Source organism: Falco naumanni, chromosome 8 (assembly GCF_017639655.2).
Source record: "Falco naumanni isolate bFalNau1 chromosome 8, bFalNau1.pat, whole genome shotgun sequence".
Taxonomy (NCBI): Eukaryota; Metazoa; Chordata; class Aves; order Falconiformes; family Falconidae; genus Falco; species Falco naumanni.
Window position 1 is genome coordinate 33376046 of NC_054061.1, and position 15690 is coordinate 33391735.

A 15690-nucleotide genomic window follows, 5' to 3' on the forward strand; every position below is an offset into this window, starting at 1 on the left:
CTGGTGAAGTCTGCAAAGGGTCCATCTGCCTCCTTCCAACCGGTTCCAGTGAGAGTTAGGAGCTCCTGAAAATCCTACAGGATCCTAATGCACATATTTAGCCATCTAAAAGACCTCAAACTCACACACTACGGGGGCAGATTCTCTGCTGAAATAGAACAGGTTGGAATTCCTTCTGTCTCTATCAGGCCCTGGGCATGCCTCCCCTTGCTCCTGGTCATCATCAGGAAGTCACTGGTTCCTAAAGGAGCAGATGGGGAGTGGGAATAGGACTTAGGTCCAGCCACTGGTGGGTAATTTTGAAGTTGTAAAGGGAAGAAGTTACAGAAGATGAAGGGGGAGGAGCTGCCAAGAACGGAGATTTTCTTTCTGTATACAGTGATTTTCTGCTGAGTACTGGGGAGGTTACTGGGTTTTTTTATCTCCAGTATTTATGCTGGGATGCAAAAATAGCCACTTTTCACACAATGTGTTAATTTTTTTTTTTTTTTTTGTACTAGGCAAGTTTGTTTTAGGAAAAAAAATATCTCTGGTGCCACGAACAGGACCAAAAGGGGAAGGGGCTCTGTGTGGGGGCTAATGGTGTTTGCACGAAGCTGAGTCACGGCTGGCTCCAAACAGGGACAGTGCCTCCAGAGCACATGGCTGGGACTCAATTAGTAACTGCAGGAGCCAGCAAGACTTCAGTTACATCTGTGAACTTCCTGGAGCTGGCTAAGTACACTTGTTTTTGTAGGATCCAAGTAATGAATTTAGCACTACTCCTTCCTCCCAGTTCTCTGATGAGCAGAGCATGCTCCCAGCAAGATGCCTCCCCTTTGGGCATTCCTTGCTCTGCCAGGATGCTCCCTGGTCAGACTGTGTGGAGACAGAGTGGGTTGGCAGAGTGACAGCTGTCCCTGCTGCATGGGAACCTGCAGCAGGGAAGCAACAGCACTGCTACATGGCAATCAGACAAATACACTGCTGGAAAGGGACATTCTCCCTGCAGCTCCTCCCTCTGGTCCTTGAAGTGTTGGAGTACGATGGCAGCTCGCTGGAGTGTGTCTTGGGTTGGCTCTGTAACAGCTGGAGAGGTCTGGACTTGCTGTGGGTGGAGATGGAAACCAGAGAGGTCTGTGCAGGGCAGCACACGGCAGTGCAGACGTTTCTCACACACCTCTAAGTAACACGAAGCACAGATATACCTGAGCTAGCTTTGAAGCTGCTGGCAGGGTTCAGAAGCAAGGTAGCCACAGGGCTCTGTGCTCTCTACTTTGCCCTGCTTCTTGTTTAAAGCAAGCTTGGCTCATGTTATAGTGTGCCATGGCTCACCACAGCACACAACTTCAGTTACTCCTTGCGTGGAAAAGTGTCCCAAGAGCCTGGAAGAAATGAAGGGATCTGGCAGGCACCACATGCTGGCAGTTGTGTGTTGCAAACCAGATGAGCTGCAGAACAGGATCAACATGTAGTCTACATGCAATGACAAAATCCCAGATAAACACCAAAAAAATCCCTTGTGTGGGGAGCACAGGACCCTCAGATACCCTTGGCTGGCCAACATGGAGACAGGAATACTTAAATACAATTTCATACCATAAGAGTTGCTGAATTTACCATGAAGCAGTGATAAAGTGCCCTGATTTTGTATCAAATGTCTGAAGAGATTCACAAATTAATGCAAGTCATCTAATTGTGTTGTTTAGTAGGAGGACAAACTGCATCCTGAACTGGGTGTTCAGACCAATGGCTTGCTGCGTGGACTGATGCACCACTAAACTCTCATGAAACATTTAGGTTTTGTAACGCACGACACAAATCTTTGGTGAGCCATTTCAGAAAAAAAAATGTTCCCAAGGAGAAACTGAGACCCTGCTTGTGCCTCTGCCCATTTCCTAAGGGATACCCCAGCTCAGTAGAGAAACTGCCCAAGAACCATCATCCATGCAGAAACACAATGTTCTGCAATACTATTAAAGTCAACGAGCTTTACCGTGTTCTACACTGGTCATGCAAGTTAAAGGTGCCCTGTGGCTTCTTGAATGTAACAACTGATCTTTTCCAAGATTTAAGGGGAAAAAAATATTGAAAAATAGCAAAGCATATAGATGACTGAACCCAACTCTGTCCTGAGAGCCAAAGGTCACTTAAATAACTGACACCGAAATCAAATTGATCACCTCAATAACATGCAGATTTCTACCAGCTGAAGCTGAGGGCTAACACATGTTGGCAGTCAAAAATATAACTTGCTAGCCTGAACTATGTGGTATTACAAATACTAAAAGTTGCCAAATACGGTAGGGATCATTTATCTTTGAAACTACTGAATGAAAAATACAGTTTTAAGTAATGTAGTAATGCTCTCAGACGATGAACAAGACAGATACAAAATGTGAAAAAATCCAATAAATGTCTACTACAAGATTAAGCACACTAGTTGCATTCCTTATGCAATTTCCAGCTAATATAACTATACCAGCTTCTGAGTTTTATAAGCAAAGCAAGATCTATGGAAAAGGGAATACAGTAATCTTTACCCTTTATTAGAATAATGCTATAGGATAAACTAGGCAAGTTTCACAATTGAGACTTTGTGTGTAATTTTTCCACCTGTGTCAACTGGTCTAAGAAGAGAAACTGCTTTTCTCTACAGATATTGTTTCACTTACATCCTTAGAATGTCCCAGCTACAACAGCAATGCTAGTAATTTCTCATCAGTTTCAAACAAGATATGCCACTTATCTTTGCTCCTTCTGATTAGCTAACCCCTGTAATAAGCCCTGAAGCTTCAAATTTTCCATAGATTTGAAGGGTTCAGACAGATTACTGGGACTTCTTGATTTCATCTCAAAGGTGGCTTTCCATGATGGTTTATGCAATTTGAAGGTTGGTTTGTACACTTGTGATATTTGAGCAGGCTTCTTACTAAGGGTTATATTCCCGATAACTCATTCTCATCATCAGGGTGTTTTAGGAAATTCCAGGTTCTGCCTGGAAGAAAAGAGCTAGTCATTTCCTCTGTACTCCTTGGGCCAGGCTGTCCCCTGGCCTGCCACTGAACCACTGCCACTCCAAGGTCAAGATAAGAAGGATGGACACATATTTCACACTACCTTACATTGAGTGACTGGAGAAGAATTTTTTCTGGGGAAAGCCAGCTTTCTCATTTTGCACAGGCATCACTGGGTAGCCCAGGACAACTCCCACCAATGGAAGGAAAACATCTCGCAAAACAGCAGATGCTGACACATGAATAATCACTATTAAGCAATACCAGGCAGGTTTCCAGCCCATATACAGAGCTGCAGTGGAAAAGCTTAGCAGAGGAAACGCTTTTAACCTATGTAAACAACGCTGATCGACACCTAAGGTGGCTCAAACCCTCCACGAGCCACCTTCCAGTATAAACCATTCAACAGGCTCAAGCGCCACCTCCTGGAAAATCCCTTTCAGTTCAATTCTACTTTTAGACGTTTGGTCACAAGACAAAATAAAAAAAGGTGTTCATCACTTTTCTTCTTGCTCGTGTGAGATCTTTCGGTGTTGAGTGTAATTGAAATGCTATAACCATTGGCATAGACAAAACCCAGGGAAGATTCATGTCAGCTGCCAACCACATCACAGGCTGGATCCTGCTGAGTGGTTACATCTGTAAAGAGATTTTCAGTGCTTTGGAAAAGAGGTCTCAGTATTTTTTCAGAAAGGCAACTAATTAAAGTTGTAAGGTAGCAGACAAGCACGGCAAAATAGATGAGGTTCCAAAATTCAGAGGAAAAGCTTAAACATACTCAAACACTTCGAAGATTTTTCTCAGCCTACAAAACTGGGATTGGAGCCTGCAAGTGCTTATCACCAGGTGTAGTCCTTGTAATGGAAATAGTCTAATTGTAGCCAATGGATTTCCTTACTAATATGAAGAAGCAAATGTGTAATAGGGTGGGTAAAATTTGCAGAACAGGAAAACAGGATCTTGTTTTGAACTTGGTGATTTCAGGTCATAAAATACAATGGGATCTGCTTTTCATTTCACCACTAAACCCAGAAGCGGACAGTACATCTAAACCAGATTTCTAGGAAGGATTGAGTCTGAAAAATGCACAAAGGTTCCCATAAGAATGTGTCACCATTAAAAATGACTTGCCACACTGATGAAGATCACACATCACGCCACAGCCTATCAGTTTTCGTTGATACCTGCAATGTAATGAAAACCCCAAATGCCAAAGCACAAGAAGGAACGCTTTACTCAGATGTAAAGAGGAGGAGTTTCAGCAGCACTATGCATGCTGACAGAAAATGGCAATGGCTCCTTACATCAAAGAAGGTCCCTGCATGTTCCAGGATGAGCTGGCTGGAGTCAGGCTTGTTTTTGCAGTAGGTGACATACATCTGAAATTTATCTGCCTGTGAAAACAAACATCAAGGGAAAAGAAAGATAAGCTATTTCTCTGCTCCCACAGTCTTTCATTAAAGCTTACCAGGATAAATACAGGTGATCACTGTGCCTCCCCCCTCCCCCAACCAACATAAGAATTGAAAATTAGGAACGGAAGACTTATACACAGTTCATACCTTACCTGACCAGTTCTGAGGGGAACAAGATGCAGCCTGTAACAGCTATGGGAGGCTTTCATTAGCAAGTGTCAAAGAGGGAAGGCCTAAAACTTTAATCCAGCTATAAAATAATTTCTAATATCTGTAATGATGTTGTAAAGACCGTATCCAAAAGTCTGAAGGTCTCAAAACTCAGTCATGAAGTGTTGGCTCTATCACCTACTTGCATATAAAGCCTGTGTAGAAACTCTGGGCCAGAGACTCACCTGGCTTAAACTGACTCGAGCCAACATTTTTGGCTTGACACTGGCTCAGATTTGTGACGCCTGGCCTAGACTTGCCTTTCCTACTTTGGTTCAGACTTTAATGGCTCAAACTTTATGTTGTGTTAGGAGTGTTTTGCATTTCATTTCCTAATTTATTTATTTTTAAGAGGAAATGAAAAGCATCTGTGCACTCCTGCCTTAGAGCAGTTTCATATTACTGAACTCTGGTCTCAGGGACAGGCAGGCACACAGAAGAGGAAGATCGCTTCCTTTTACCACTATTGCATTTTTTATACCAGGTATCTAAATAACAGGACCCTGCAATTGGGCAGGCAGCTTTGTATGTATGTGTGTAACCATATACACAGCTCTGGACATGTACTATTGCTGAGATGATGTGGCACTATCTTAAAAGTACCATGAAGATTTTGCACAGAATGATACATAAATGTGTCTGTCTTTCATACATATGTAACCTCTTCTTTGTAAACTGTATTTCTGAATCCATTTTTTCAATATTTGTGTCATGTTTTTAAATTAAAACCCACTTGAAATCATCCAAATATGCTAATTTTTTGACAAGTGAAAAATGTCCATAATTACTTTAAAAATACTGATTTCCAACTTTGAAATATGAATAAAACCATCAGAGAAAACATGAAGATAGCTGACTTGCCTGGTAAAAATTTTGAAAAGAGAACAACTTTTATACAGAGAAATTATCGTAGCCAGTTCCTGGAGCCTTCTACACCCACGAAAACTCTTAGCATCAAGAGTTCAAAGTCCTGCTGGAAATTGTCCTGGCATTGCATAATGGAATGAGAGAGCACAGTGGCTCAGCAATTTGACACTAATTTCTGAAGAAAAATGTTGATAAAATACGTTGTTCATGCCTTTATAAAGGTCTCATGGCATAACTAAAATTCTCTAAGGAAGGTATATTAAGAATTTAACTGTCTGTCATCCCAGGGCCCTCCATAAATAAATGAATTTCACCCTAAATACAGGTTTGGTTTGATGAAGACCTTTTACACAGGAACCAGCAGAGGTAAAAAGCTGTGTTGGTCAGTGCAGAACAAGGAGAGAGGCTCTGGAAAGCTTTCACACCACTACTCAGGAGAAGAGTTAAGGGAGGGAACCTTTAACCCTAGGAGAGGTGAAGGGCTGAACAGTCATAGTTCCAGATTAGCTTCTAAACTCACTTATCATTACAGATGTAACCCTTGCAACCAGTTCCCAGCTTGTTTCTGTCTGTGCTGGAGGAATTAATTTGAATAAATAATGAAAAGAAGAAGCCTTATTACCCAGGTGACAAAGCAGTGGCCCACATCCTCAGGCAGTTGTTCGTATTTCTCTAGTTCTTTTAGAAAAATGCTGAAAAAAAGAAGATACCAATGCAATTAATTACAGTCGAATACCCAGGGGAAGCAGAATGATCAATGAGTTAATCAGTCCTAATGATCAACACTTGTATCTTGATTATGAGGCTAATCAAGTGTCCCACCAATGGAAAAGGTTCTCTTTGCCAAGGTATGCTTTGGGTTTTGAGTACAGTCATGCCTGACTCCACTAGAAAGGAAAAGGTAGCAATTCCTAGTAGGTGGTCAGCGTATTCAGGACTGCAAAGTAATATTCAAGAACCAGAGTGTGAATCTGCAAAAAGATGTTGTGCAGTGGTTCAGAGGAACAGCAAAAAGAGAAGCCCAAAGCTGTCAGATTTCCATCACCAAACTCAGCACACTGGGCAAAGGACAACAATTTAAACAAGCTTGACACTTCATAGGTAAGTAGTAAACACCCCAAATTTTTGTCATCAACTCTCTCCCAACACCATGTACCATGAGCGACATCTCTGTTTGTAGATAGAGCCCTGTGCAATGCCTGGGTGGAAAGAGGAATGTGAAACAGGAGTTGCAGAAGGAGAAGCAACTGACTGTGTTGTTTCCCAAGCCCTGAATCAGGCTGGGGGGTGCCTTAACATCACCAGCCAAAGCACAGGACTGTGGAGAATGTGATGGGGGACACAATTTATTTTAGCATTGCTATAAATTTTAGAGGGAAAAGGATTACACATAAGCGGCAGGCTAGAGGAGGATGGGACAGGGAAAGAAGTGACAGCAGCAAGGGAGCTATGGGGCATGACTGAGGGCTAAAGGGGTGGTAGCTGGGAGCAAAGGAAAGTAAAAAAGGAAAGTAATAATAGATGGCATCAGACAGGGTCACTAAAAAGAAAGTACAGCACCACAAAAAGAGGGGAAGTAGAAAGGTATCCTAGTTTCAGCCGGGATAGTGTTAATTTTCTTCCTAGGAGCTGGTACAGTGCAGTCTTTTGGATTTAGTATGAGAACAATGCTGGTGACACACTGATGGTTTAGCCATTGCGAAGTCGTGCTTACCCCAAGTCAAGGGCTTTTCAGCTTTCTGTGCTCTGTCTGCCAGTGAGGAGGGGCACAAGGAGCCGGGAGGAGCAGAGCCAGGACAGCTGCCCCGAACCAGCCAGAGGGATATTCCATACCACAGGATTTATGCCCAGTATGTACACTGGGGAGGGCTGGCTGGGAGGGGCCAATGGTTGCTCAGGGACTGGCTGGGCATCGGTGAGCAGGTGGAGCAATTGTATTGGGCATCACTTGGTTTTCTTGGTTTTATTCCTCTCTCTCTTTTCCCTTTTCATTACAATTATTATTATAATATTTTACTTTATTTCAATTATTAAACTGTTCTTATCTCAACCCATGGGTTTTACCTTTTTCTGATTCACCCGGTGGGGTGAGTAATGAGCGAGCAGCTGTGTGGTACTTAGTTGCTGGCTGGGGCCAACCCATCACAGAAGGCAGTTGGGTGCTCCTAGCAGAGTTTTAAATGAGACGCTAATATTTACCTGTATGATGGGGCAATTATTCTGGGCTGGCACTTGATTCATCTATTACTTAAAGGCCTTTTTAACGTAATACATAGTTTGAATCTATGAACCTGATACGCTTTCAAGCTGCTTGCACAAAAGCATGCATGCGGCAGCCTCTGCTGGACCATACTTATGTCTGTATGATGGCACATCTATCTGGCTGAAGCACTGAAAGTCTCCCAGAACTTCAATAGGGAAGGGTTTTCTGATTTGTTTTTCAAACTGATTTGGTTTTGATGCGTAACTTGAAGAAAGACTTTGAAATTCAGACTGAACTTGTGGGATTCAGCATCCCTAAACATTGTTTGTAAGTACCATTCCATTCACATTATAGCAGAGAAATCTGATCTGATACACAGTCTTATCTTGGTAAAATTGAGTACTGTTAGTCACAAATTAAATAGTCTCCAAGAAGTAGCAGGAAAGCTACTTACTAACCCAACTTATGTCAACCACTCCCTTTTTCCCCCCTCCTGTTTTCCAAGATATCATATTTTTGACAGGCAAGCTTCCAGACTAGATCTAGTGCTGTGAGATGGAAAGCATGTATAGGACTACAAAGCGTTGGTATAATATCGCTTTAACATTGTTAATCAGCTGAAGGCAAAGTTTAAACTAAGACAAAATTCATTTTTGTAAAGAAAACAAAACAAGAAATAAAACTTTATCTTGCAAATCCAGATCAACTTATTTCTAGTCCTGTGTGCATTGTACTGTAGGCGTTCACTGCAGATGTATAGGTATACACATGCCTTTGGTTTACTTAGTCAGTAAACATTAACAGAACTGTTAGGAAAACCTACTTGTTATGAAAGTCATATATCTCCTGAATATTGCCAAAGATGATGTGTTCCTTATTAAGGATCCCAGCGGGTATTTCTTCCACTCCACTTGTCATTTCCCAAAGGTAAGTCTGGAAGACACCAGCAATTCTTAGTTTTCTGAATAAATGCAGTGAAAAAGAATAGATCTCCCTGCTTTTTTGCCAAAGGCACAGGCTGACAAGGGAACTATGTACTTAAAGATTAAACAAACAAGCTAAAAAAAAATATTAAAAGAACGTTTCAACATCACAGAAAGCTCTCCAGAGAAATTAAAAGTGCTGACACTTAGAAGTTGTCTGAGGAAAAAGCAGAAACACAACAACACCACCTGTCTTTGCTGTCCAACTGATGGTGTCCAAAAACAGCAGGCAGAAACACTTGAAAGATAAGCTGGATTTGCCACTTCAGTAGCATTAGATACATAACAATCTCTTTCAAACTGCAGGACTGTGAAAGCTGACAGATTTTACTGGAATACACTCTGCTTTTTGCCTTGAATATCACAGTTCCCTTCTACATGCTTCTGTAGAGCTAGGCAAGGTATTTGACTGTAAATCCAACTCTTTCTCTAGCATGAGAAAGGGATAGATTTGAATTTTTAGGAAAATGTTTCATGATTAAAAAAAAAAAAACCTAGAAACCAACAAATTTCAAGTCTACGTGCAAATATCTTGTTCTTTACTGAGTCCCAGGACATTGCTCTCTCTCTGCAGGGGGGAGTGCAGCTTTGTAAATAAAGGCACACTGTGGCGTCTCCAGAGGTGCATTTACAGCCAAGTGTGGGGAGCACAGGACATGGTTCTGCCAGTGGGAGACAAGGTCCCTCTGCTGCCCACTCAACTCTCACCACCAGCAGGACATAGCTCTGTGGTTAGGCACCAGTGGTGGTACCCTCACACATTCTTGTCAAGCTCAGCCTTTGCGGTACAGTGAACATTACCACCTCAAAGGATATCAGGTCCTTCCTAAAAATACTGGAGACTTCCCGGGCCGTAACTTACCTCTAAGCATTCATGCAAATCCCTGACATAAGCTTTTTCCGTCTGAAGCAGCTCAGCCATAATGAATCTGAAAAAACCAGGATTTCAGGTGTTTTGGACATTATAGGCATTTGTACAATGAAAAAAAACCAAAACATCCTTCTGTTGTCTTAATCAATCAGTGTACTTCCACTCTAAACCTTCAGCTGCCTTACCTTGCACCTTTCAGCTCCATGAACAAAATACCAACCTAGCTTCTTGTAGGGGTATTTTCTAAATAACTTTTCTGCATAAAATTCCATTAAGTTGTATTTCTGCAACCCTGACTTGTGATTTACTATCTACATGACCATCTTTGACAGTTAATGGTTCTCAGATTTTTTTTTCCCCAGGAGTAAGAACTTGAGATTCACAACAACACTTGCATCTTCACTAGCAGTCAGTGGCAAGTCACCCTGAAACTTGACCTTCAGTAGCAATATAGATGGATTTGGGAGACACCACTACTCTGAAGAGGCTTCAACTGCTGGAAGCCCAACAAGCACGTTTGTAGTGCCTGAGGCTGGGCATCTCAAAGTTGAAATGCCCAATGTTTTGATAATGTGCCATAAGCAGACCAAGTGTAACCACTGTTCCCCTGAAGTAGAAACAGTTTCTTTTCATGTTTATGCACTGTAGTGATAATTTCAGAGAGCTGGGAAGGATTGTACATACAAATGCTTTCCGGAATATTCTCATACAAAAATTAAGACAAAATACTGTGAAATTAGACTGGTTTTAGATTTAAGTGCAATAAACACTCTCCAAATATTTCTTCTAGTATGAAATACTTCCAGTTCTTTCAGTTGTCCACCCACTGAAATCTGAACCTAAACTTCAAGTGAACTCGTGTGTCACTGAAACCTAGTTAACTCCTCTGGATGTCATTGGAGTTCAGATAATTCATAGACATATAAAGATGCTTTTCATGTTTTCCTGTTCATTTTACTTTTCACATACACACCCCTGAATGTCTCCATGACATCAGGGTCTAATCGAAGTGCTTGACTCACTCCTTTCCCTTTCCAAAAGTAATTTCTGATTAAAACCAAAAGAAATTAAACCTGTATAGTCTGAAATTCTCTAGCCCACAAGTCACAACTGCCCCACATCTGTAGGCTTATCCCAATAGCTCTGCAGCTGAAAGGAGTTATAGGACTGTCAGTCCATTCTGGTCATGCAAATATCATAGAATCAGTCTTAGATAATGTGTCATGGCAGATTGTGAGTGTTTGCGGACATACTCTTTTTTTCTGGCTGACTTTCTTTTTTCTTCATTGACTTCATGGTTTGCATCTCGTAGCTTTACCTCCCGGTCTGAAAGACTTGCTGGAATAATATCTAGTTCTAGGTCCTTGTTATCCTAGAAAAAAATGACAGTACAGATTTTAAATTCATTGTAATCCTGCTGTTGTCCAAAATGCAACATGTTTATGAGATTAAATGTCAGAAAGAAGAAAATTCAAAGCGATTTAGAAGAACTACAGTGAGAAGGGAGAAGGTTAGAAGGTGAGAGAAATCTTAAAAAAACACCACCTGTGAGAATCGTTATAGTTGTCACTGTTACTCCTGTTCAGGAATAGGTATTGATGACAAATGTCTAAATTTTACCTTACTCCTTCATGTCTAAATTAGTTGCCTAGTGTGGGACTTTAAAAACAGTTGGATGAAGTGGAGCGCTATGCAGAGACAAGCCCAACTTCCAATGGCTGGCTGCCATGGAAATACCTTTCCAGACCACGGTTAGTAACTTAGTGCAAACCAGAGACCCTACAAGGGACAGTATAATTAAGGTATCCTGAGGGTGCAAGTGAGGGAATTTATTCCTCTTTCTTTGACACTTAATGTTGAAGGATGGTTGACTGAAAGGTTTTTAAGTGTTTCTGCTTCTGGCACTCCCCATTTATACTGCGGCCAGGGAGCAGAAGGTTCTAATTTTTGTTTCTCGTGTTGCTCTGTTTCACCTAAAAAGAGATCAGAGATGAGGTTGGGGATCAATTTTTTGGTTAGTTAAGGCTGAGAGAATGGAAAGTTACAGTCCAAGCCCAAGTCTGATTCAAAATAATGGTGTGGGAGCAGAATTTATGGTTTATGCTAAAATTAACACAGACTGTTCTTCAACTAATGTGTTTTCCCCTTCCTTCCTAGTAGCTGTATGGTCTCCTGGAGAATGGTGCAAACATTTGTTTAGAAAGTCTTTCTGATCTTCACCTGTCTCCTCCTCATACCACTGATCTACCACAAAAACACCTTTTTCTCTTCAGAAACAGTTCTGAGCTTGTCTAGGTAGGTTGACTAGGTCTTAAGTGTTTCTTACAGACACGATAACCTGCAGCATTTATACCATAGCCTTCACTTCCCCCTGTGACTTTCAGCTTCGGTATAAAATCCCAGCAGGACATGGACTTACAGTACCTCTGTATTGATTCCAAGGGCTTTTTCCAGAGAGTAGCGGTATTTCCCCATCCTGAGAGAGAAGTCACGGTAGCGTTTGTCGACGGTGGTGACCCATTTCCTAATTTCAGTGGCGTGTATATGTCCTTTTTCTACAAAGCTATCAGCCAGCTGGATGAGGAGCTTCACTTTCTCCTTTGTTTGCTGCCCAAAATATGGTCCTTGGTTATGATGCATTATTATTATTTCCTTTGCTTTTAATTCACACAGCAGTAAGCAGCTCACTATTTTTTTATACATCATTAAAGACTGTCTGTACTTAATCTTACACAGAATAAGATGCTTTCAACTTTTCCCAGTAAAACATGAAAGGAATGACATTTTTATAAGGAGATTATGAAGCTGCAGTAGATAGAAGAAGTTGAGTTTTTGAAACCACACACGCACAAACACATAAGGAAAACGTTGAAACTTAGACATGCCTCCTTCCTATAACCAAAAACTTATTTTTTGTGAGCCTTGGAGTAGAAGATAGCATTTAAAAAATCACACCTCGTAAAATACGCAAGTTGCTTGAATCTATACTGAGGTGGTTCTGCAGACCCGAGCAGGCAGGTCATTAATATACCACATACCAGTCCAGGAAGTGAGTTTGAGTCACTACTGCTCTGTTTCAGAAACAAGCAGAATTTAAATCCAAATTCCTGTTCTACAATAAATTCCTCCATCAGTATTTTAGTTCCACTTAGAGTACTACAAACTAAAAGAAGCCTGAACTCCAAAACATACACTGAGCCACCAAACCTTCCACAGGTCTTTTCTAAACCACCTGGGCTCTGATTGCCCCTTAGTCATTATGTTTTTCTGTGTTGAGGAACTTTGTGCAAATCTGGCACAAAGGAGCTAGTTATAAATTAGCTTAGATTCCAAATCTATCCCAGGAACTGAAGGTGTCTGGACCTTATGTTTGAGCCAACTCAAATACAGAATGATTATAAAAACTGAGATATCAACTGTACAGACTGCACTCCATCTGTAATGCACATATTAATCCTCAAAAGCAAAAGGAGAATCAGTCGTATCCTCGGAGGTATTGGCAAGTTGTTTTTCAGAGATGGAGGAAACATTCCACGCTGACTGAAGCAAGACATGTTGGCAGGTACTTGACATTATCAGCAATCGGGCCACAAATGGACAAATGTGTGTCGGACCAGAAAACATCTAGCAGATTTCAAATACAAAACTAAATTCAAAAAATTTCACCAGCAAAATAAAGAGCTGAATCATATATCATCTTAACAAATTAATTGAATACTTAAGCAAGGCTAGGTGTGATGAAGGAAAAATCTGACTAGCTGTTATATTTAAAGGGTGTTTCATTCCCAAAAGCTACTGCTGATTCTGCTTTGCAAACAATTGGTTTGGCCAGAAAGTTATTTGGATCAGGAAGACTTTCAGTTACAGCTTAATTTGAGAATAACATCAGTCTGGGAGTGACATGCATTTACCAAATTGCATGTGGCAGTGAAAATACTCTAGGGCAGCAGTAGAAAAGTGATTTACTAGAGCTCTGGGGAGCAAGACTAGATGTGTCAGTGTAAGGACCAGCCAGTTATGGTCAATAAGGAACAAGGTATAAAACTCAGTCCTAGGCTAAGTCAAGAGTAGAAATAGTTTGGAAACTTCAGAATGCATCAGGATTTTTCTGATCAAAATTAAATTATAAACTGGAACATGATTTCAGGTAGACTGATAATGGGTGGAGGCCAGAAGTACTGTTAAAGGCACGTTGTACAGGTTCTGTCTGATTAAATTAACTTCTACCCACTGCTACTTATCTCCCATTTTCACAAACATGCAAGCTAAGCAAAAAGGAAGGAGACAAGAACACCACAAAGCCTGTGAATCAAACCCATGGAAGCACGGACAGCCTAATGAGGAATTTAAGGATTACAGAAGATCAATTTCAGTACACAGTGAAATGAAGCTACATAACACCAAAGCCATGGTCTTGTTGCAGTCCAATTTTGCAATTTAGATCCTTATCAGTGACTGTTAATACCCCCGTGGATTCACTGTCTGTAAATCACCTATGGTTTGAATTAATTTGTCTGAAGCAGATCCAATCACCATTCCTCTGTAAACCCCACCAGTTTTCTCAGAATTGCTCCATATAAATGAATAGATTCTTGGTAAAGCAGTTTTGTATTCAAAAATGTTCACTCTGGAGTTAAAACCCCCATTTATTTAAAGTATTTTGTTGGGATCAGCAGATTGTTTCTAAGGAGATAAATGATCAACCGTGATCAACCCAGTTGGAATTAATTAAAGAAATTGTAGTTGCAGTAACTGAACAGACAGGGAATCCAAGATGACCTTGGATATGTTCAAATCAATCAATTACTCTATACCTTTCTTGTATGATTGTTTGAGGATGGAATTAGGCTACGTCTCATTAGGCTGCTGTGAACTCTGCATGCAAGTGGTCGTTCGCTTCCTTCTGATCAGAACAAAAAAGCTGCATAACCAGTACAGACCAAGGGGGAGAAAACCTCCTTTTTGTGTCTATGTTTTGCTAAAAATGAAAGATTACAGTTCTCAAAACACATCGATCTTCTGGGCCAAGAACGTCAGGAGGAAAATACAAAATCAAGAGAATATTATTACAGAGATTTGAGGCATTGAAACAGGATCATAAACATAGACTAATGCAGATGCCATAATTACATTAAAGTCACCGTTTACCTTGGCAGGCACTCTGAATTCCCCATATTCCTTCAGGAGTTCCTGAGTTTCTTCTGCTGATTCCCCTGTGGAGTTGTGAGTAGAGAGGTAATATTCGCCTGTTTCTTGGATCCAGTCTAAGGCCTGTGAATGTCAAAAACAACCAAAGGAAAACCAAAACAAACAAGCTTTGTATTTCAAGAACTAATTCTCTGACAAAAAAAAAAATATCTGCCAAATAACAGATATTAAATCCATTGGGTCTTAATACTGTGTATACCAAGACACTTTCTAGGAACACATAAAAAGACTACAGAAATCAAAGCATGTGGGAGAGAATACAAAAGATGCTGTATGTTTCCTAGGAGAAAAAGGAATGCAGGGAATTCTACCTGTACAAGGATAAATCTGCACACAGTGAAAGCAGTTGTCTCATTCAGAAATAGTTCAATAAAACAGTTTGCTCTTATACTTTTTTTCAAACAAAGGAACAAATCCAGAAATTAATCCGGCCTGGCAAATATACTGAGGTTCATTGTTGGATTTTGGAATTTTCCTCAATTGTTTTAAAAATCTACATTTGCCATGTTTTCAAAAGTTACAGTTTTTAAATACAGGTTGAGATTACAACAGGAACCCCACACAGAGGCAATACACAGATACAGGAAATATTTACACACTGCCAAGACAGAAAGACAAAGTGGGGGTTTTACGTTACCTGCTTGGCACTGCGCTCAAAGACAACATATTGTTGGCACTGATCTAATCTCCGCTTCTTCAGGGTCCAGAAGTGAAGGACCCGGTTCTCCCTCTGCAGCAGCTCACTCAGAATGGCTGTAGGGCAAAGGAAAACGTCTGCATGATTAGCGATTCTGTGAGTGTATACAGAAATAAGCCATAAAAAACTGAACGTGCTCACTCTGCCTGGACAGCATTCCCAGGAGCAGAGCCTCTGAGACTGTAGTTCCTAAAAACAAGCACTGATTCAAAGGGGCTGCCTTAAGAAAAAACACACACA

General features: G+C 40.9%; 1 protein-coding gene across 8 annotated transcripts in view; it reads right to left on the minus strand.

Annotated features, from left to right (window-relative positions):
• The window catches only part of KALRN (kalirin RhoGEF kinase), a 528347-nt gene that overhangs the window by 149804 nt on the left and 362853 nt on the right, over positions 1–15690 (minus strand). For all 8 annotated transcript variants that reach the window (XR_005829443.1, XR_005829442.1, XM_040604676.1 and 5 more), the window contains exons 20-27: positions 15391–15506; positions 14694–14816; positions 11970–12152; positions 10799–10917; positions 9537–9603; positions 8515–8624; positions 6111–6180; positions 4301–4390 (exon numbers count right to left, since the gene is read on the minus strand). Coding sequence is in view for 6 of the 8 variants with exons in the window: in XM_040604676.1 (XP_040460610.1) it covers positions 4301–4390; positions 6111–6180; positions 8515–8624; positions 9537–9603; positions 10799–10917; positions 11970–12152; positions 14694–14816; positions 15391–15506 (878 nt within the window). In the remaining 2 variants the exon portion in view is untranslated. The remainder of the gene's footprint in view (positions 1–4300; positions 4391–6110; positions 6181–8514; positions 8625–9536; positions 9604–10798; positions 10918–11969; positions 12153–14693; positions 14817–15390; positions 15507–15690) is intronic.